Source organism: Amia ocellicauda, chromosome 18 (assembly GCF_036373705.1).
Source record: "Amia ocellicauda isolate fAmiCal2 chromosome 18, fAmiCal2.hap1, whole genome shotgun sequence".
NCBI lineage: Eukaryota > Metazoa > Chordata > Actinopteri > Amiiformes > Amiidae > Amia > Amia ocellicauda.
The window spans coordinates 3,761,576-3,785,344 of record NC_089867.1 but is presented as its reverse complement, the minus strand read 5'-3'; the positions used below and the strand labels follow the sequence as shown (position 1 = coordinate 3,785,344).

At 37.5% G+C, this 23,769-nt stretch overlaps 1 protein-coding gene across 1 annotated transcript; it reads right to left on the bottom strand.

Moving 5' to 3' along the window:
* Nucleotides 1-3,494: 3,494 nt before the first annotated feature.
* Nucleotides 3,495-23,767, bottom strand: dcaf13 (ddb1 and cul4 associated factor 13). The gene is made up of 11 exons (XM_066690477.1): nucleotides 23,587-23,767; nucleotides 22,892-23,091; nucleotides 22,384-22,491; nucleotides 21,794-21,883; nucleotides 21,161-21,316; nucleotides 18,585-18,662; nucleotides 18,335-18,417; nucleotides 17,353-17,517; nucleotides 15,668-15,803; nucleotides 6,763-6,926; nucleotides 3,495-3,790 (listed from the first exon to the last, which is right to left on the bottom strand). The coding sequence occupies exons 1-11, from the start codon at nucleotides 23,654-23,656 to the stop codon at nucleotides 3,703-3,705; spliced, it is 1,338 nt and encodes a 445-aa protein (XP_066546574.1). The 5' UTR covers nucleotides 23,657-23,767; the 3' UTR covers nucleotides 3,495-3,702.
* Nucleotides 23,768-23,769: the final 2 nt, after the last annotated feature.

Sequence of the window (23,769 nt, the reverse complement as noted above, 5' to 3'; positions counted from 1 at the left end):
AATCACCGTCAAAATACATTCAAAAAGGTATTCTGAGAGAGACATTAAAAGTAAAAGTTTTACTTAATGGTGTAAAGACAGACCACAGTGGATAAAAAAAGGGAAATTCACAATATAGGCCAAGAAAGAAGAAGGGAAAATAATTGAAGATGGACTAATTAACACATCCAAATGGTCATCTACTACTAGTACTGAAATTAGTGCTAACCCCAAAATCTGGACTATTGTGTGTGCATAGATACTGAAAAGAAGACATCATCAATGTCTGGGTATAAAACCATTATCTCCTTTGTTGAAAGGAAATGTACAATTAATTGACAATACCATAGTCAGTTAACAGTCGGTGTCATGCCTTTTAGATCAATGAAATGAAGTCATGTGAAGGAGCCTAAAACCTCAGCACTCAATATGTTTCGAGGAAGGCTAAAAATCCACACTAGTAAATGTGAGAAGATCCACTGAAATAATATAAAATACAGTTAGTATTGAGACATCCAGAAATATTGCAAGCATAGCACTCCTTTCATCCGGCAGCTATCCAAGTAAAAATCATGGTATTTCCCAATTAATATTCATATTGCACTAATGTGAATAATCTCACAGAAGGATGAGCTACTTAAGGGGTCTCTTTGTTCAGCATGGTGAGAACTGGGAAGGCTAATCTAAAGGTGATATAGTAAGCTAATGGTTTGAATATGACACTGTTTTTTGAGAAAATCACATAATATTAATACCGGCAGCTTGGGCTAGCATAGACTGTTTCAGTAGTTTGTTTCCCCCTATATATTTCACTAAAACACTGGGGCTTTTACAAAGAAGAAACTCCCACAGTATGACCCATTAACATGCAGGGAAGTTTAATAAAAATGGGTGTAAGATAAGATACAATCCCACAGTCTGACTAGACAAGAAGCATTTGTCCCAGATAGAAATTTACCCATCTCCATATTTGCAATCACTTGACATTAACCAAATCCAAACAAAGATCGAATAGCCAAATGTAACTAACATGTAACTTGTGAGACAAAACCCTTTCACACCAGGTTACTCCAGGAGATACGTGTCTCAGACTATTAGAGGCTGGCTGAGCCTCCTCAACACTGAATGATTGATCATAAGACTTGAAAGTATAAAACAAATGATTAAATGCTATGCTATTACATCTTATAATTATCCTACCTCTCAATTTTTTTGCACCTCATTGAAAAAAAAAAAAAAAAAAAAAAATCACAAATGAACTGAACTTGGAGTGGTCTCTTAATTTGATCCTGAGCTGTGTATAATTATCAATACATTTTGAAAAAATCAAAAACATCCATTTTAGGCAACAGTAAATGATATAAAGGACGAACGACATATCAATATATGTATATATCAAAACTGAAAACCAAAGGGAAGTGCTCTTGTTCCTTCTCTCTTTGGTTTTGACAGTGTATTGGTTGCTTGTCTTCAGGAGGGCGAAGAAAAAAAAATCCACTTGGTTCAAAATCCAGTACACTGGATATTTATCAGCTTCCACAGGTAATATCTGTTTAAATCATTACTCTGCTGTTTGAGGTCTATCTATTATTTACAAGTGTCTTCGTGGTTTCTGGCACATATCCCTCTAAGAGTGATTGTTCCCATGTTTTCCAAGCCAAGAAAGAGGTTTGCAAAATTCACAGTTGGAGATGTTCCCTGTGCTGCAGAATCCTTGCTCCCATGATGCTCAGTGAAGAACTGAATACACAACTAGAGAGCTCTGCCTCGAGTGTTTCTGCCTAATATTAGAACTAACTGTAAAGAAGCACTTGACATTTGTATCCAGAGAATGTGTGGCATGCTTTTTAAACATATGCTTTTTATGTTGTTGTTTTTTTTAACTTCACTTGGCAGACTTGCTGAAGAATCCAAGTACTGAGATGTTTGTTTAATAGTCATTGTATTTATCTGCTTGGCAAATACACTGTCCACCCCTAAAGAAACATTTTCATTTAAAGTTGGATTTACTGAAAAACTTGATGTCACTAGTGTATATACTGTGATTTTGGTCACCTACCTGAGAAAGAGAAACATATTTTTTAACAAAAAATTTACTCGGGAACGAATAGAAAATCATAAGCAGAATAATCACAAGCCTAAATTACACCACTTACCCGTATTTGGCAATAATTTAGCATCTAATAACCATAACAAATGTTCTAGTAAGATTAACAAAATGTAACCATCTATTTTTGAGAAGAGTCCAGGATCAAAAGATACCAAAGTAACAGGGGTGTGTCCAGAATTTTCCAAGTGGGGGGCCAGGATGGCACAAAGATTTCTTGTGGGGTGGCAAATTGTTTTGGATAGATTGGATAGTTCCCTTGTGAAAATGGCATTACTACTATTACCATTACTACTTCTACTTAAGGCAGCATTGAGCCATTTTAACATGCAGGCAGAGTCATCACATATAAACAAATGGAGGCATTGCATTTTCACATGTGAATAACACGATTTACAATATCTGATGTGCTCATGAATGACATTCCAGAGCAGCATTGCTTTTTTTAAAACAAGATCAGAAGCTAGATTATTTGTTCAAAAGTTTTAAACGAGAAAAAAACAAAATAAATGCTTATCTACCGACATGTCTTCATTTGAAATACCAAAAAAAAAAAAAAAAAATCACTGAATGTTACTTTTAGCAATTTTCCATTGAGTGGAATTCACTCACTCAGCAATTCCACACTTGATTGTATATCAAAACTATTGTTTCTCATTTTGTAATAGCTAGCTAACTAAAGTAGCTATCTAGCTGCCAAGCAAAGACTGGGCTGGCATGCAATACCCACAACGTTTAGTTTTGAATCCTTATTAGCTAGCCATCTGTCTGGTGACAGCTGCAAGTCCAGTGAAATGATTCGATATTTATTTTATCAAGCAGATATAGTCAACAAACTAAATCCTTAACATTTAATTTAGTTAGCAAAGTTTATTTCTTACTTGAAGAAGAGATTATATTAGTAGATCTCTTTGGGTTGGATGCGGTCTGATTTGTCTCTCGTGTCTATCATGTATGGTTCACTTTACAGAGGTGGGTTGCCAGGTCTATTAAGTCTATTTCAACCTGAGTGAATATATTTGCTTCTATAAAATAGCCCCACATTTACCAAAACTACCCGATCATGGCAACCACGCTCTCACGTCGTCAGGGGCACCGCTGCAGTGACGCACTGGATGAAAGCCAAGACAAGCAGTCAGGACAAGGCAAGGCAGAGGCAGGTAAATATTGTACCGTACAATTATATATTTATAATTAATGTTTGAGACCTGAGATAGGACATAAATTAACACAACTACAACTAATATATTTTTTTACAGTTTTAGTGATAAAATATGGGGTGGCCACGCACTTTCCAGGGGTGGCCATAGCTACCCTGGGCCACACCTGTAGAACCACCCCTGTAAAGGAAGTGTAAGACCTAAGGCAGAAGACAACTTTCAAACATTTCAATAAGACCACATATAAATACTGGATATGGACATCACTTTATTTTATCAAAGTTCACAAAATCTGAACAAGTTATTAACAAAAGTAAATACTTTCAACTATATCCTGTAAGATTGACAGGGGTTGAATTTGGGGTTGAGTCTTTTGAGCACATAGACGGAATTGATCAGTCCTTGGTAGGAATGCACAGAGCCAGGCACCATTTCGGCACGTCAATCCATCCACAATTATTCCACAACAGCCACAACATGCTTCTTTTTCTCTGGTACAATAGGAACGGAGTCAGGCTTGCTGTGCTTGCGAACATTAGTTTCCCTAGAAAAAAAAGAAATATGTTTAGATTAGAAGGGCACGTATGAAAGGCTTGAGGTCAGTAATTAATAAAATCGTAAAGAAAGTTGGTGTGTTCATGACTCTCACTGTGTAGGTTCTCTCTCTCTCTTTTTTTTTTAATAAACTAACTATCTGAAACAGAAAATAGAAAAACTGCTATTGGATACCAAGAACAACACTCACCTACACTTACAAATAGTCATATGCTGAACATTTAACAAGACAAACAGTTTCCCACCACAATTCAACTCCTGTGTTTATATATTGGTTCTCATTTTCACAGAGCAACAACAGTTCTGTTATGTAATGTTCATGTTGAGGTTAGTCACAATCTAGTTCAATTTTAGTACTGGTAGCCAATTTCAGTCCTGGAATCCTTCAGGTGTCCAAATGATCTTCTCAAATTTGTTAAAATCAACTGAGCAAGTTGGTCAATGGGTTGGAAGCCAGGTTATTCAAATAGACTGTTGTCGGACTTAAGTAGGCCAGGAATACTGCACATCACTCCCACACTGATCAATCTGCGCAGTAATGGCCAACTCAAGAGTGCCGATTTAATTTGATCACTTCTCTCTCATCATTCCCAAGTCTTTAAACTATAAGGTGTTAAAGATAACTAGAATATCTCATTAGAGGCACCACACAGTTGGTGGATGAAAATCTGCTTTGTAGACTGGTTTACTGTGTGGTTTTCTTTTACTGACTAAGAAAGGTCAATATCACAATTCCATGCATGTCCCCCTAAAATATTTTTAGATTTTTATTTCTCACTTTACTTAGCTATTTAGTGTTGAAATATCGAGTATGAAGTTAACTATCAGTTCAAATAGAGACAATAAAATGAGTCAAGGGAAAATTTCAACCTGGCATAAATGACAGTCAACCTTTGGATCAATATTGAGAGTGTCCATCATTATAGTCACATATTAACTAAAACATCAAAAACATGTCAAAGTATCACTCTAATATTGCTTAACTTCTTCTAAATGGCACTAAAGCAATATAAAAGCACATTAACATTGATGCACAAAGTCAAAAACACAAAGATAAAAAAAAAAGAATAGAGAACAGTATTGTACTAGCTGAGAAAATATCAATGTTATCAAGAACTGAAAGTGTAAGGAATGGATATTTTAAGCCGCAAATAACACCTTAATTGTCACCGTTTAAAGTAGACATTTTTGAAAACCATATTTGTACACCAGTGTTGATAATGTCATAATGTGACCCTACCCTCAGAGAGAAGTGTGTGTGTGTGTAATCCACAAAGTCATTGAGCCAGTTTTATGCTATTAAAATTGCTCTTTCCTTTAGAAAGTATACATTTTACCCTTGAAATTGCTTTGAGAGAAGGATTCGTCTTTCAGATTCAACATCTGTCTTTCTTATGCATGATTGGGTGTAGAGTATGATAAAATGTCAGGCAGGCCAGCAAAGACAACCAATTTAAAATTAGGGACAAGATACAAATTAGCACTGGTGTTTCAATGCCAATTAAAGTTAGATATTTGTATTAATTTTTAAAACGACTGTTTTAGCAATGCCATTTTGAGAACAAGGTTATTTTTAACAAATTCTGATCAAGGTTTTCTCAAAATGAGATGGATGCTGGGGAGCTCACAGCATTCTCGAGAAATGGAGAAGCAGTCCCACTTAACCCAGGTCTGGTTAGGCCACAGCTTTTAGACACACAACTCAGCTGTGGAAAACATTTGATCCAAAGCAAAGTTCCATCACAGTACCGACTCTTCAGCTGCGGTTATTCTTACCGATGGGAATAAAGCCAGTTTAGAGTCAACTTACAGTGAAACTCTTTATCAGTTAAATACCCTATTACATCTAGTTTGGCTCAGAGTAGACGACTGTCACATTTACACTCTCCGCTTACAGCTAAGCAAGTTGGATTCCTTTTTCAGCAGCAAAACACCAACGGGCAACTTTTTGCACTTTGTGGGGCTTCAATGAAGAGAAACGGATGGACAGTTTCTTTGCGTTTGAGTACATCACTTCCACGGTTTGGTTTGGAGTGGTTAGTTTCCAAATTTGCTTTTACATTGCAAATAAACTGTCAGAGCAATGTCGAAACAACGTGAGTTTGCTTTAAAATTAACTAAGACCAACTTTTTCTGTTTGATCCACATCCTGGATAGCCATTCGTCACGATGAGAGGTTTCTCATATAGCTCTGCACTTCAATCTGCATCAAATCATAACTGTGAAAGGCCCTGTGTAACTGTGTAAGACCAAATTGGCTTGATAACTTCCTAACTGCAGTGTAAATGTAAACCATCCTGAAAAAATGGTGGTCAATATGCAAAGATCTGGCACCACTTTCACATATCCTACTAGGAAGTCCAAATAGGACACATACAATAAATCAGGGTCTGTCTGAACTACCTACAGATATCTGACGTTCCTTGAAATTGCAGTGCATTTTAAAACCGTATTTTATATCCAATTTCAGTTGCATCTTAAAATTAGGAAGTCCTTAAGAGAAGTATAATTTGAAAAAGTTAAATTTATTATTAACCACCCCACTCACTGTGCAAATACTCTTCATTCCACTGATTAACAATGTAATAGTTGGGAAGATCATATAAAAATGAATAGCATTAAAAGTGAACCACTGTTATTCATATAAAAAAGAGCTATAGTCCACTATATAGATAACATATTCACTAACACAACACTCTGTCACACTTGGCTAATGACAAAGGGCTGATTTGAACCACAGATCCCTGAATTATACAGCCAAACCTACACTCCAATTGGAGGCTTTTATTGGAGCCAATGTGTGCGCACATACAATTCCTTAAAGCCACCTCAGTGTAAGTGTAACTGATAGGACCTTTTGCTATCTGTCAACTGATGTAATTCTTCCGGGGAGGATCATTTAACTCTGCTAGGTGTTAGTACCACACAAAACTGAAAGTGAACAGCACGGTAAGAACATACTTTCTGCGGCGAGCTTCCTTCATGACACGCAGCTCCTTGGCTTGGCTGAAGACGGTCTTGGGCAGGTGGCGATGGCGGGCGATGCGCTTGATCTGAGGGTGATGCTGAAACTTCTCCTTCAGTTTCTGGCTGTAGTTCAGCGCAGCCTTCTCCCGTGGAGCCAGCTGGAGCAAAGGGGAAGGGGAAGAGAAGCACAGCATGTTAACACTAGTGTGAGAGTGTTCGTACCTATTTGGTAAATCTACCTGGGGGTACTTTTGCTATAATAGTATGTGTACCCAGCGGTAAAAGTAGTTTTAATTTTGTCTTATGGGATTACTTAAAATACATTGATTTTATGGACTTATTAAAGCAACTTAAAATTAGAAATAAGGATAACTAAAGAATGTAAATCATCTTTATTTCACTAAATTAACAATAGTAATAGTAATCGTAATCATAACTCAATAGAAACATTATCAACATTCCACTAAAATGGAACAGATTTGATTAATAATTTAATTAAGTACAAATACCACAGGGTAGGCAGAAGAACTATAATAGGATATATATCCACTCTGTACAAATCCTATATGGGATTTCTACTCCCAGGTAGATCTACCACAGAGTACTGGACATCCTTGTGGGTGGCAGGCATGCAAAAGGTTACAGATACACCAACTCATTTAAAAGTCGACCAGTTGTGGTTTCATGATTTGCTATTGAATAGTTCATGCGACCTAGCATTTCACAGCTGCCCCATACAGCACAGGACTTTAAAAAGGTTATTGAAAGGGAAACTAAAACCAGATCAAAAGTAATTTTTCAGTTATTCCAAGTTCTACGCCATATACATGAATTATTTGCCTTACAGTTGCTAGTTTGATTTACAGCTATGGAATGGATTATTTGTATTATTACCACACACTCACACACAGATTTCTAAAGCAGAGCTTTTTAATTATTATTTGTTTCTAGTTTTTAATTTTATTTGTAATTGTAAATTGCCACATATCGGAAGAGAGAGAAACAAAGTCAAATATTTAATTAAGGAAAAAATAACTGCAACTGGATTAGCCAGTTTCAAACTAGTGACACTTGTTCTTAAATCAATTGAGCAAGCTATCTAAAATGTATTATTTTGATGCATTAATTAGCCATAACTATTGATTTAAAATGTAATTTTCAACATTGATTAAAAAAGTCACATTAATTTGTACTGAAGGTAGCCCATTGATTTTTTTTTTTTTAATATGGTAATGAAAACCCATCCAAACCACACATATATGGTTCTTTAACATTTAAAGTTAAACATTAGATAAAAGCAAAGTTAAATAAAATCTTCAGTTTACGGATTCTGAAACATTTGAACTTAAGTATGTAATATGCAAATATTATAAATATGTATTCATCGATATAGAATATGAGGCATGTCTGGATTATTTTTGCCAAATCAAAACACTTTGCATTGAATCACAAAGTTATTGTACTAGTAGATTTGTACAGAAGAACTCAAAATATTTTAAAGTCAACCTAAGAATTAAATAACAAATTAATAAATGAGACACTAAGTATCGACACTTTGGCACAAAAAAAAGAGTGGCAGAGTGAATCTAAAAATGTGGACAGTATGTGTTGAAATATTTTCATATGAGACAGATGCAGATAGAAAAACAATGCAATTCTAGGATCTATGCATTATTTGCTATATTCATAATTTTAATGTCAAAAAGCATACTGTGCACCTTTTTCACATTCCTCAGTTCACTCTATTCTTCCCCTGCCCCTTGTACACAGACATACATTAGCTAAGGAGGATGTTGTCACACAAGTGCCCATCAGAGTGTGTGCATGTGCAGGTAAGAAAATGTTCATCCAAAGAGTAAAGCATCACAACCAGGTGACAATGGGCCAAAGGATCATAGTACCGGACAACTGTTATTAGTGTTTGTAGAGGGCAATGCTGTATATTCAGGCTTGGTCTTTTCTGCCATTTGTGTTTAAATGCGTGGACATGTCTGGCCTTCTCTGGGGTTTGTCTCATGTTGCTCAGTAAAACATGTTAATTATTCAAACCATCCAACTTGTTAGCAGTTTACAATCTGGTTTCCACCTACTGAACCCAAATTGCCTGCAATAAGGGGAGATTTTTGCAAAATGCACATATTCTGAATGTGAGATACGCATTAATAATGCTCTGCCTATACACTCAGTGCCTGCATGATTCACAATGCAAATCTCTCAATTGGAATAAAAGTGTTGCAAGTTTTAGACTGTACAGTTAGACATTTTGGGAAAACACCCCCCAAAAAGCTGAAATGATACGTAAATGGCCAAGCTTAATAAGCCTCTAGGCAGTACAAGGATCTGCATCAGAATAAACTTTGAGAAAGCAACTTGCATGCAAGGAAAACACAAAATACAAGAAAGCAGACTATTTACGGTTGCTGCTACATGATACTGCAAGCAGGACAATCATTACCTGCACAATGACCTAATTACAATATGCCAAATCAGAACCCAGCTCATGCATTGAGAACTGGCAGAAACTACAACAGTGAATTGTGGTTCTCGCTCTGATCAGGAAAATTATTCTAAATTATATTAATGCAGTGGTTAATAATAAATAATTAGCATATAAATACAGGAACAGGAAGACAGGATGCAGATTTGTTTTTAGTTTTTTTTTTTTTTTTTCAGCTGCCATCGATACAAAGAGTTATCATTTTGCTCTAATTAAATGATTGCCTTCGATTGTGCGCCCCAATCAATGAACAGATCCCACACCCATTAATGTTAATAAATAGGAGCTCTTTTCTCACAGTCAAGCTCGTTTTAGTTAGCCTGCCTCAATAGCTGCTCTTGTTCTAATAAATCGCTGTCACCCTGCTTTACCCTGCGAGAGGCTGTGGAAGTGCACCCTGTTAAAGGGCTTTTATTCTAATTAAAAGCAATGATTTTCTTAAATTCAATTTGTTTAAGAAAAGCAAATTGCTGCTGATCGCATCTAACCACACTGCTTCCCTAGACAAAAAAAGAGAGCGCCTGTTAAAGGTAATTTATGAAATTCTTTGCTACGTTTCGGTCCAATAAAACAGAGAAAATAACTTTTGACTCTGCAGTATCTAAAAGTTTCCCACACTTAAATTTCCAAGCTAAGCAGTTCCCCCTCCTCACCCCCTGAATTACACAAATTGGTATTAAAGGGCATCTTAATAAATACATTAAAATTAAATTACTATTTTCTGGGGAGTAACATACAAGATTTACTTGGCATATTCACATCACAAAAAGAAAGAGAAAAATTCATATGTTGTTTACATATGTTCCATTTGTGACCTATTCTGCTTACAAAGAAAATATTTGGGCCTTTAAAAGATGTGTTTTGAAAGCATACAGGTCAATCGAAATCAAGATGCATAAACTTTCAAACTCATGTGTAAATATATTTTTAAAGATAGATCAACACACTGAAGTGGGTTTCAGGCCACTGGCCAAACAGGATACAATGTCAAATCAAAATATTTTTCTTTTTAATGATTTGTTCCCCCCCCACAGAAAAATGTACAATGCCTTTTGTGTACAAAGAACTATAAATGACAAATTGCACAGTACAATGCCAATAGTGGAATACCATTCACAGCTTCACATTGGACAAACAAATCAAGTAGAGGAAACTAATCACTTTTGGCCTCGAACTAGGGGTGGACGATATTCCCAAAAAATCATATCACGATCTTATAACACATAATCACGATCCACGATTTTGAGATGTACTATAGAGGATATCTATATTAATATATTATTTTAAATATTAAAGTTGTAATCAACAGTCAATAGATAAACATTAAATAACACAAGTACTCAGAAATTGCAGTAATAAAATATAAACTACACAAAGGAGTGCACTTTTCAAATTCAGAAAAATTAACATCCTGTTTCAACTTCAAGTGGCAGCAGCCAATAGATAATATTATATAAAATAAATTGCAAAAAATTCTACATGCTTTATTTCTGCAGCGATCCTCTATCGACATTCACTATACATATGGGGAATGGCGGTGTTAGAAAAATATTTGTGACTTGGCAAATCATACCGTGCGTCTAAAGTGTGGATCAGTCTTTTAAATCCCACGTTTTCCACAGATTTGAATGGCACCATTAGCTAAGTAGAAAGTGCCTGCTTTTGTCGTATTTTCGACTGCTCTAATGTGTCGGTCAGTGATTACTGTTTATGTCATGGGACCTTGTGAGATACAGATGAGTGGGGTTGTACCGACCTGAGGAAAACACTCTCGGCATGTTCATTCGGATGCTTCCTTGTGTGAGGTGGTTGAAAAGATTTGTCGTATTACCTCTGGAAGAGCCGACCGTTACCTGACAAAGTTTACAGATAACTTTTCTCTGAGAAATGTCGGACTGTGCATAGCCAAACCAGTCAAACTGATGTTGAGTCTTTTTTCGGCACCAGTTCCTCATCTGCCATACTGCTAGTTCATGTCGATTTTTTTTTCTAAGTTGTCACCACGCATGAAATACACATGATAGAAACACATGGTATATTTTTGCCAATCAGCACAGCCATCTAGTAGGCAGTCAGTGTTGTAGTTTTAACATTATTATGAGGACATAAAAGATCGCAATCTCTACGATTCGCTTGAAAAGTAGATCGTGGACGTCTTCAAGATCGATCACGATATAAAATCATCAGATTGCCCACCCCTACCTCGAACTGTAACTTAATAAACTCAAACTGAAAAATAAGTTGCAATTGCACTAATAGTCATTAATTAATATATGTAACAGGGGGTATAGTGGCTCAGGTTTCATTTTGACTAAAGTTATCCTCTGTAATTCCCTTTCTGCTGGGTATCAGAGCTATTTAAAATAAATAGTCAGTATAGTGCTCATACACACCATCATTAGTCATGTGATAGCAACCGTAATATGTATCCTTTTGACGTTTCTGAACAGTTTTAAACATGACGAAACAAATATATCATTAGGGTTTCAGTTAAGAACTTTAGACTTTGAGTTGAGTTGTCTTGAGGGACATTTGCAAAATATATATTTTTTTCCTAAATAGTTAAAAATATCTTGAACATTTTCAAATTGGTCAAATGCGTGATTCAGAATATACATTTATTTTAAAATACAAATCATATATCTTGAGACCTGGGGAGAAGTGTGAACCTCATTAAAGGTCTAATTGCTTGCTCTCATGCTTTTATTACTGTTGTTTGAACATACGGGTCCATTTCATGCTTAAGTTCATTTCAAATTCATGACAAAACAGAAATATAAAAATTACAAAATACAAGGACAGACTCTATATACTGATATCTATGGTAGCAGGATTTGAAAAACTTTAAGCATGAAATTGATGCGTATATTCAAATATAAAGGTAATGAAAAGCACATATGAATGTACCTTAAAATGAAAAGAAAAATCAACCAATTGGGCAACTTGGAACACACATGTCCCTAGGTGTTTTAAAACAATCTGGGACCCCAGTTTAGGGTTACTCTGCGTCACACTGAGAAGCTGTGTCTTGTACACTTCTTGATACATTAGAAGATCCTCCCTCAAGGTAACTGAATTACTTAACTGAAACCATGTTTGGCTTCTGGGGAAAAAAAATAAAATCTGAAGATCATTAGACACTTTGTAAACAGTCCATCTCCTTTGAACAAACCTAAAGAAAGCACCCAGGCCCACTATTGGAGCCATTACGAGACAATGTGCTTTAGATCATGAAATAAATCCCACGTTTGTGAGAGGGAAAGATTGTCCAACAGTTATCTTTGCCAATCATGGATTTCCATTTCCACCAACGGTGATTTTGCATTGATTTCAGGTCAAAGCCCCCCACACAGCGCTTCCAGGCACCACAACGCTGTCTTCATGCACCAGTACGCCCTCGAACTAGACTCGATCAGACTACACGACCAGCTTTTGGGATTAGACAGGAAATTGATTCAGCGTTTCTCGCTTAATGAAATACCCCTGACAGTACGGAGAACAATTTGATTGTTAATGCTTCATTATTTCATAGGGCCTGCTTTAAGTGATTGGGCAATTTAAACTGCTGATTGGTGCAGCCCTTATCTGATTTTTGTAAGTGCAAGCCTCACAAATAAATCTTGCCTTATACACTTACAGTAAAACACATGCTAAAAGTTGGGTCCTTTCCCACTGGCAAGTTAAATTAAAGGAATAAGGAGGCTCAGCTACAGTGAATCAAGAAGCATATATACAGATGACTGAGGGTCCCACAATGAGAAACATTGCCGACCTCCAATAATTGCATGCTGCTCAAAACTTAATTTTAATTCATACAATTGTGATCAATGCTAATATACACTCACCTAAAGGATTATTAGGAACACCATACTAATACTGTGTTTGACCCCCTTTCGCCTTCAGAACTGCCTTAATTCTACGTGGCATTGATTCAACAAGGTGCTGAAAGCATTCTTTAGAAATGTTGGCCCATATTGATAGGATAGCATCTTGCAGTTGATGGAGATTTGTGGGATGCACATCCAGGGCACGAAGCTCCCATTCCACCACATCCCAAAGATGGTCTATTGGGTTGAGATCTGGTGACTGTGGGGGCCAGTTTAGTACAGTGAACTCATTGTCATGTTCAAGAAACCAATTTGAAATGATTCGACCTTTGTGACATGGTGCATTATCCTGCTGGAAGTAGCCATCAGAGGATGGGTACATGGTGGTCATAAAGGGATGGACATGGTCAGAAACAATGCTCAGGTAGGCCGTGGCATTTAAACGATGCCCAATTGGCACTAAGGGGCCTAAAGTGTGCCAAGAAAACATCCCCCACACCATTACACCACCACCACCAGCCTGCACAGTGGTAACAAGGCATGATGGATCCATGTTCTCATTCTGTTTACGCCAAATTCTGACTCTACCATCTGAATGTCTCAACAGACATCGAGACTCATCAGACCAGGCAACATTTTTCCAGTCTTCAACTGTCCAATTTTGGTGAGCTTGTGCAAATTGTAGCCTCTTTTTCCTATTTGTAGTGGAGATGAGTGGTACCCGGTGGGGTCTTCTGCAGTTGTAGCCCATCCGCCTCAAGGTTGTACGTGTTGTGGCTTCACAAATGCTTTGCTGCATACCTCGGTTGTAACGAGTGGTTATTTCAGTCAAAGTTGCTCTTCTATCAGCTTGAATCAGTCGGCCCATTCTCCTCTGACCTCTAGCATCAACAAGGCATTTTCGCCCCCACAGGACTGCCGCATACTGGATGTTTTTCCCTTTTCACACCATTCTTTGTAAACCCTAGAAATGGTTGTGCGTGAAAATCCCAGTAACTGAGCAGATTGTGAAATACTCAGACCGGCCCGTCTGACACCAACAACCATGCCACGCTCAAAATTGCTTAAATCACCTTTCTTTCCCATTCAGACATTCAGTTTGGAGTTCAGGAGATTGTCTTGACCAGGACCACACCCCTAAATGCATTGAAGCAACTGCCATGTGATTGGTTGGTTAGATAATTGCATTAATGAGAAATTGAACAGGTGTTCCTAATAATCCTTTAGGTGAGTGTATGTATTTAAGTGTTCAAATAATAAACTAAACCTTAAAAGTTATTAAAAAAAAAATAGGCCTACTACTCATATTATAATGACCAGTTCTAACCAGATTGGTGCTTGAACCTCATATACAGAGCTTACAGACTGAGACGGTTTTGAAGACAAAAACAGAACTGGACAACCAACCAAACTGTAAATAATAGATTACAATAGTGATCTTTTCTGGTATATTTTGAAGAAATGAAGAAAACAAAGGACTTGAATATGATTCTGAACAAACAGAAAATGGGCATGGAGAACTCAGCACCCTAGAACTCTGTCTTACTGACTAGAAAGACAAACATAGATAAATTAATAAGCGTTTGATCCATGTTTGTATGAGCTCTTCTGCTTTAGTACCACCAGTTTACATCAAATCAAACAATGGCCATGACTTTGGGTTGAAAACGGTCACGGTTTCAAGTATGAAGCAGAGGACAGAACTGCTGTGCTCCCAAAGAGAGGCCCATCTGTCACACTAACAATGTAAGTAAACTCACTGTCACCATACGCCTGTATTTTAGTGTACCATTTATATTTTTTTCCTTGATGTAAGTGTATTTATGTAGGCATTATTTTTTGGGAGAGGGCAAAATCTAATTTAAAGGGCAAAAGGACTTGCAAAATTTGCATTTACATTGACCATTTCCATTTTTCTTTTAACCAAGAAATAGTTGCATCAATTCCCACTGAGATCAGTCACAATCTTTGGCTGGGGCTTTGCTGCACTCCCTGGCACATCTGCTTCTCTCACCACAGCAAGCAGGTAGGCATTGGGCCAGTTCAGACACACAAAAAAGCCACACCAGTGAATGCATGGCAGGAAGCAGCATGAGAGAGGTGGCCAACCCTGAGCAGATTGTGGTTCTTCACAATGAAAGCAACATGGGGGCTGAATGAACAGCCCCTCTTAACTAGGCAGCATCTGACGCTCACGTTGAGATTGCAAAGAGAAACTTCTGGCTCCCTGAGAATTCCCTACCAACATATTTTTTAAATAAAAAAAATCTATATGTAAAAGCTAACCATATTTACACAATCAACTCAAATTTGTAAGTTAATTTTTAAAAATGTTAAGTTTGTGTGCATGTGTGCGGTTATTTTAGAGTAATGTTACTTTTAGAGATTTACAGTACAAAAAAAAAAGTGAAAGAGAAAACTGTCGAGATTGTTTGAAAATTCAATCACTTTGTTTCTATGTTCATTTTTTTTTTTTTTTTCTTTAAGCCACTGATACACTTTTGCGTAGACTTGTCCTCGACCTCATAATATTGAATTCAATTCGAAGGGGGCACATAAGAAGAGGAATACTCACCACTCCAAGTTTTTCCGATGCGTTTGCCTTCCACAAGCGGATGTTCATCTCGTCAGACCCACTCAGAATGTACTTATTATCAGCGGACCACTTCACACAGATGACGTGCTGCATCCGTTTAGTATGGTAGACCTCTCTAAATTGTACAGACAACACTGTCACTCACTGAACTCTTCTCAAAAGATAATTATACAGTTTCCAAACGTAAACAATAGGAATATGTTTTGGTAAATTCAAAGCACTAATATATAAAAATCCTTCACAAATCCTTGCTAAAATTACACCAGCTGACAAAAGCCCCAGAAAACAAAAGGGGGCACAAAGAATAATGTCTTTATGCATATATTTAATTCTTCAGTCATTTATTCTTGACATTGTTCTGGTTTTCTTCCTTATGTGCATGGCAGGCTGTCAGCCTAATTAGCATGTACAGTTATTTTTTAAGTTGCTAATCGAGGTCATAATTTGCACTGCCCTCATAAAACACGTTATTCCGTGTTCAGCAAACTCTGGAATATTCTGCTAAGTAATGAGCCAACGCATCTAAATGCTGTATCAAAATCAATATTTAACAACCCAACGCGACAGATCGGCTCAATATACTCGCAAATAATTGGATCAATACCACTTGCATTAAACAATTATTTTCAGTTGGACTATTTGGAGATCGCTAAATTAATTCTTTGTAAGCGCTCAACTGATCTTTAATCTATACTGCAAATTTTCGGTCATCGTTAAAACTTAAAGCGTTGGCTTTGGGTTATTCTGTTATTTGTTATTTTCGGATTAAATAATTACTGCATCCTTTTAAACAAATCGCATTAGAAAGTGCATTAAACAAGGGATTTATGTAATTTGGATCACAGTACCACGTACCTGGTATTCTGTGAAGATACAAATAAATTGTCTTAAAAAGATGCCTTTTCAACAACGCTCAATAATTCAATGATATCCAAATCTGTGTATTTAGATTAAAAAGGCAACATTTAACAGAAGCCCTAATTGTAACCATAGGCAATGCTAGAGCCAACATACTGTACTTCTAGACTGCAATTCAAATTCTTATTTACACTTAAAGACAAAATCAGGAATATTACTCGCTGTACATTTATAACACAATTACATTCCCATTTAGTACTTTAGAGATAATCAATAAGAGTAACAACTTTACCTCCCTGCTTTACAAAAAATGTAGATAAACAAATTCCCTTTACTGTCAATACAAGAGAGAAATCTCCCTACAGGAACCTGCTAGAATAGGGTTATACTGGGTCTCAAGGTACCCTCTCTTTATGGAATATAGTTTCTATCCAAAGGAAAGAATCATATACCTCAGCTCATAAATTGAGATATACTGACATGAAGCAAGATACCTTGTGTATAGTCTTTTAATTATATGTTATTTTGGTCAGATAGTTATACGTTTCATTCACCCCTTTAACGCTTGCATCTCTTCTGGAGTGGACTCTGCATTATTCAAAAAATCAACAATCACACCATTAATCAAAGTGAAGCCCTCTGGAAAAGTGTTTCTCTCTGGCGTGTTGCAGGTTCACTCGTTTTGATACGCAATATCGTCACGCAGTTAGGTGACCTGCCTGATCAAATGTGCTAATTAGAATGAGAGGAGGATGGGGGGGAGAGGGGTAATGGCAAAATTAATGAAGATACAGGCACAAACTGACCTGCTGTGTCCCTTGTTTGCAGGGAAGATACGGATGCATTTATCAAAACTGGCTGACACAAACTCTTTCCCGGTTGGGGAGTAGTCAACGTCCAGAACTGCAGACACGTGGTCCATGTGCACGATCACAGGAGAGTCCAGGCGACGCATATCGAACGTGTACAAGCTGGAAGGGAAGGGCAGTTGGAGGTTTTAGGTGAATTTTAAGGTTCAGTTTCCAAAGAACCTTTAGTTGTTAAGAGAGATAAGATTTTAACCTCCCAAAGACACAGGAGTGCAACAAAACAAAGACCTGCTAACCTTAAGACTTGCATGGCATTGCTGAATTTGTACACAAACATCTGTATATTATCCCCAGGAAAGGGTAAATGTTAGTATGTAGCTTGCCTAGAAGCTGTATCTTAAAAAAAAAAACATGCAAAAATCTGGATATTGGAACACTTACAAATCTGGTATATTTACAGGTTTGCTACATGGTCATGCTAAAAGTTTCATTTGCTGTTCAACAAATAAAACACAAAATAAATAAGCTACAATCAAAGCAAAGTATCATAGATATACAGCTTTGGAAAAAATTAAGAGACCACTTTACATTGATTTCAGAACTTCTCAGAGTGGTCTCAATTTTTTTTCCCAGAGCTGTATTTCACATTTTACTTTCCAAGTAAATGCAGTGTTTTACCAGCAATGAGCACAAATCAAAGTGTTGGTGTGTCTGAAAAAACACCCCTATTTTGGCATGGTACAGAGTAGAAAACATTTAGATTTGTTGCCATTTTATGAAGAATAAGCACTGCCCTATAATTACTGCTACCATTGGAAACAGATGCCATCCACTGCTTTCTTTCACAATTTCTGAAAATGCCTTTACACTTAAATTTGAAAGCCATGGGTCTGAACAGGAAGCAGTAAAAACCAGTGTAAAACTATGGGACTTCAAAATGGGGAACATTCCACACTTGTAAGTTATTTTATTCACTTACTTGTAGTCTTCGTTTGCACAAGTGAACATAAAAGCTTCCATTGGATTCCAGCACAAGCTGTTGCTTCGCAAACTCATTACGATCTAAGAGGAGAAGAAAGTGATATCAAATCTGTGTTCTTATAGTTATATACACACACCACATCAAAATCTTGACCCACCAGTCAATCTCAAATTGAACACAGTACTTGAAGGCAGAGGGGACAGGGTGAGATTTTGAGACTGAAAACTTATGATAAAGCTAAACTTACCTTCTTCAGTGGGGATGCTTGCCTCATGTCATACAACACAATGCTTCTGTCCGAAACACAACTCGCAAGAAGATCAGTCTGCAAATAAACACAAACAAAAATAAATCAACCCAAATCAAGTTACATTAGTTTGCGTCACTTAAATTAAGTACTTGACCCACATTTGTCTAACAACTACAGTGCATCCAGAAAGTATTCACAGCGCTTCACTTTTTCCACATTGTTATGTTACAGCCTTATTCCAAAATGGATTAAATTCATTATTTTCCTCAAAATTCTACAAACAATACCCCATAATGACAAAGTGAAAGAAATTTGTTTGAAATCTTTGCAAATGCATTAAAAATAAAAAACAAAAAAAGTACATGTACATAAGTATTCACAGCCTTTGCCATGACACTCAAAATTGAGCTCAGGTGCATCCTGTTTCCACTGATCATCCTTGAGATGTTTCTACAACTTGATTGGAGTCCACCTGTGGTAAATTCAGTTGATTGGACATGAGTTGGAAGGGCACACACCTGTCTATATAAGGTCCCACAGTTAACAGTGCATGTCAGAGCACAAACCAAGCCATGAAGTCCAAGGAATTGTCTGTAGACCTCCGAGACAGGATTGTATCGAGGCACAGATCTGGGAAAGGGTACAGAAAAATGTCTGCAGCATTGAAGGTCCCAATGAGCACAGTGGCCTCCATCATCCATAAATAGAAGAAGTTTGGAACCACCAGGACTCTTCCTAAAGTTGGCCGCCCGGCCAAACTGAGTGATCGGGGGAGAAGGGTCTTTGTCAGGGAGGTGACCAAGAACCCGATGGTCACTGTGACAGGGCTCCAGCGTGTCTCTGTGGAGAGAGGAGAACCTTCCAGAAGAACAACCATCTCTGCAGCACTCCACCAATCAGGCCTGTATGGTAGAGTGGCCAGACGGAAGCCACTCCTAAGTAAAAGGCACATGACAGCCCACCTGGAGTTTGCCAAAAGGCACCTGAAGGACTCTCGGACCATGAGAAACAAAGTTCTCTGGTCTGATTAAACCAATATTGAACTCTTTGGCCTGAAAGGCAAGCGTCATGTCTGGAGGAAACCAGGCACCGCTCATCACCTGGCCAATACCATCCCTACAGTGAAGCATGGTGGTGGCAGCATCATGCTGTGGGGATGTTTTTCAGTGGCAGGAACTGGGAGACTAGTCAGGATCAAGGGAAAGATGAATGCAGCAACGTACAGAGACATCCCTGATGAAAACCTGCTCCGGAGCGCTCTGGACCTCAGAGTGGGGCGAAGGTTCATCTTGCAACAGAACAACGACCCTAAGCACACAGCCAAGATAACAAAGGAGTGGCTACATGACAACTCTGTGAATGTCCTTGAGTGGCCCAGCCAGAGCCCAGACTTGAACCCGATTGAACATCTCTGGAGAGATCTGAAAATGGCTGTGCACCGACGCTCCCCATCCAACCTGATTGGTCCTGCAAAGAAGAATGGGAGAAACTGCCCAAAAATAGGTGTGCCAAGCTTGTAGCATCATACTCCAAAAGACTTGAGGCTGTAATTGGTGCCAAAGGTGCTTCAACAAAGTATTAAGCAAAGGCTGTGAATACTTATGTACATGTGCTTTTTTCGTTTTTTATTTTTAATACATTTGCAAAGATTTCAAACAAACTTCTTTCACATTGTCATTATGGGGTATTGTTTGTAGAATTTTGAGGAAAATAATGAATTTAATCCATTTTGGAATAAGGCTGTAACATAACAATGTGGAAAAAGTGAAGCGCTGTGAATACTTTCTGGATGCACTGTAGGTGTTTTTCCTCTGTTGTACGGTTAATTCACAATGCAAATGCCTTTTAGGTTAGAAGTCTAGGGGAGACCGCTAGCCCAGTTTCAGAAGGATCTGTTACTGTTCTAATGGTAGTCAGGTCATAAGTTCTCAGAAAGCATTGGTGTTGCATGCACCGTTGCCCATACATAAGGTTTCCTAGGATGTTGAAATAGTCAGTTACTGAAATACTCACTAAATTCTAGAAGCAGATTTAACTGTTCCATATCAGTTCCTCTTAGCCATCAAGGATACAAATAACTTCCTTTGAAATGCAGAATATTTGTATTTGATGGTTATAAATTAGGTAAGATTGTGAATGTGCAACTAAAACAACAATCATGTTTTGTTTCATATGTAGTTAAAGATGATCACAGGGGACCTTTTCTGCAACTGGAAGTATTCAGTGAGCTGCTGATTGTCTATGAAAGTCAATCAATCTTTCAAAACATATACACTTTATTATGTGATTAAACTTGTCTGTGAAGCTTAATAATAACAATAGCACTCCCATGACATTGTGCAGCTTTTTGACTAATGTTTTTATTTGATTTTTGGTTTGATTGATTGTTTATTTCCCTATTAGAGAGGTAATGAAACTGTCACCTGGTATGTTTCGGTCATTGTGCTTAAGCTGTCCACACTTCACAATATCACCATTAGCTCAGCTAGGAAAAATTAAACGCATAAAAGCAACTTTGCTTTTCACTTCCTCTGAGTGTCTGGTTGTAGATGTAACAAGATGGCTGTCATTACCTCCACAGGATTGAAGCGGACACTGTTGATGCTGTCCACGCCCCAAGTGAAGGTGCGTATGGGGCTGGTCCTCTGTTCGTTCCAGATGTCCACCTGCTGCCCACATGTGGCAAAGGTGCCTTCTTTCCAATGGTGGTCAATTCCTGTGTACACTACCTGAGAACAACCACCACCACAAGGTCATTCTTCAAGTAAAAAAGTATCGGGCTTTCACCCATAAACCCCAACCCACTATAGAATATTCTGCCCACATTTTTCTGCATACACTTAATGTTAATGTCCCATCAAATACTGGGTTAGAAATGTGAAAGCTGAGGAGATAATGTAGATAATGTCGATTTTTATATAGATCTAGGTTTTTATACTAGATTATTTTTTGCACTTGCCATCTTCAGCATCACATATTATTGTATAGAAGTAACAGACGTGATGGTTATCAGACTGCTTCTGTAGTATGTAGTATGGATAATCATCTTGACTACGTATTCAATTACCAAAAGGAAATGAGACTTACATCGCTTGCAGGTTAAGGACATTACATTTTCTTGGTCAAAGAAATATTGAAAATTCAGCGCTCAAGCCATACAAGGTACTGTGTATAATACAACACTTTCACTGCCGAGTAGGCCATACCTTTCCGAGTATTGTGTTCAGTGGCTCTTCTTCCTCACCATATGCAGGTCCCTCCATATTCCATTGTTTGATGGTTTTGTCATCTCCAATCTGTTCATTACAAGCACAAACAAATAAAACCAGATGAGATTTTCTAAATTTCAAGTAAGCCTAATGGGAAAAATAGGTCCTCCTGAGGGACATATTTTCTGCAGTTTGCATAACTGTTTTCATGCTGTCTGGCACTTTTTGTTGACTCAAGCAAAAACATACACAGTGGAAAGAGAGTGTTCATTGATGGGTTTTTGGAGAGGTTTTTAGGGGCCTTGAAACTTTTAAGGAAATTGTTTCTGTTGCACTACCTGTATATTGATTTCACAGTGCTTTAAAGAAGTAACATTTTGTGAAAACCAAAGGCAAAAGCAGTAGCCCATCTCAATACATAATAAACTTCCTCTAACAACACAAATAATATGAATCAATAAAACTTGCCAAAACTAGCATACAACTTCATAGATTTTCGTTAACAAGAAAACACAGTTTCAGCGGTTTATAATATTATAAAATAATTTAAAGTCAAGTGGAAAGTTGTTTAAATGCCATTTGTTTACCGTGAAGAAAGAAGTGCCGCAGAATCTGGCACACATCCCTCGCACGAACCCTTCGTGTGCCTGTACTGAACGCACACACTCCCGTTTGGTCAAGTTCCAGATTTTGACCTGTTGAATTAAACAAAGGGATACAAAATGTTTGCCTAAAACATGCCTTTTGTAAAACAATTGCATAAGCAATAAATTACTTTGATTCATCTGAAATTTGCTTTTTGTAGTATTACAAAGTCAAGCCTTGGAATTCTTACATCATTCATTATATATACGGATTTATAGTTTTCAGTGCCCAAAAATAATGAACAACATAGAAAATAAATGGGTCTGTGAGGAAACCCTACTAGTCATCAATATCTACCTGGGCCTAAAGACTCTCTTAAAGAGGCAAAAAAAAAAAGTAGCTGACAATCAACTTAATGTGCTGTAACCTATTTTTTTTTTTTTTTTTTTTTTTTTATAAACCTCATTGGACAATTAGTAAAACTTATTGTTTATGTGTTCCCCTGCTTACCTCCCCATCACAGGCTCCTGAAAGCAGTGTGGACAGACTGGTGGGGTGTTTGACCATGCAGCTCAGACTGTCCTTGTGCCCATCCAGAGAGGCCAGGAATGGCTTAGCAAACACCCGCTCCAGTTTGGTGGCATTGAGGGCTCGGGTGTACTCTCTTGGCACCTCAAAGGGGTGCAAGGTTGGGTCATAGTTCCTGGGAACTGGAAGGAGATGCACACCATGATAAAGTGCGGCCAACTTAAAACATAAACATGCAATTACACCCAATCTTAGTTATCAATCACGTATGTAGCCTACCAGTTCGAGCACATTTTAGCATGAATGCCTGATATAAGAGTTATACACCATTGAACCCTGTGATCGAGGGGTTTCAAAATCCCAAAGTATCACAAATAGCGTACGTTGTTTTGTATATGAACACATAGACATCAATAAGCCTCAGTATCAGATGTAGCCAAAGAACTAGAACTTTTCCTTGCAGAATACATAACGTTTTTTATGACATATACATTTCCCCATAACACAAACCCATCACAAAATCGTTACATTTATTATAATCCATCCTGTACTTGACAATGGCTCTAAATAGGTTTTGTATCTTGTTAAAAAGTAGCACTAGTTTCGTTTGGGAATTAAAAAAACAAACCAGCAACATCGGATCTGTGTGGGAAAATTCACACTGAACACGTCCTTACCTCGCTGAATATCCTTCTTCGTTTCACGGATATAATCATCCGGGTTTCTGCTCAATACCTTCACCTTCATTTTACAAGTACGCTGGGAAATTATGATTAAATGGGTTGTATATTTAATAGAAATATACAAAAGGAACCAAACGTGCGTTACTCCATCTTGCACACGTGTTCCCAGAAAAGGTC

Bases quoted from the DNA above. Each gene is read 5' to 3' on its own strand.
- dcaf13 (XM_066690477.1), bottom strand. From the start codon at position 23,656: ATGAAGGTGAAGGTATTGAGCAGAAACCCGGATGATTATATCCGTGAA. The intron at 6,927-15,667 runs GTGAGTATTCCT...CCTTTGCTCCAG, and splicing joins CATCGGAAAAACTTGGAGTG to CTGGCTCCACGGGAGAAGGC. The intron at 3,791-6,762 runs GTATGTTCTTAC...TTTTTTTTCTAG, and splicing joins AAGGAAGCTCGCCGCAGAAA to GGAAACTAATGTTCGCAAGC.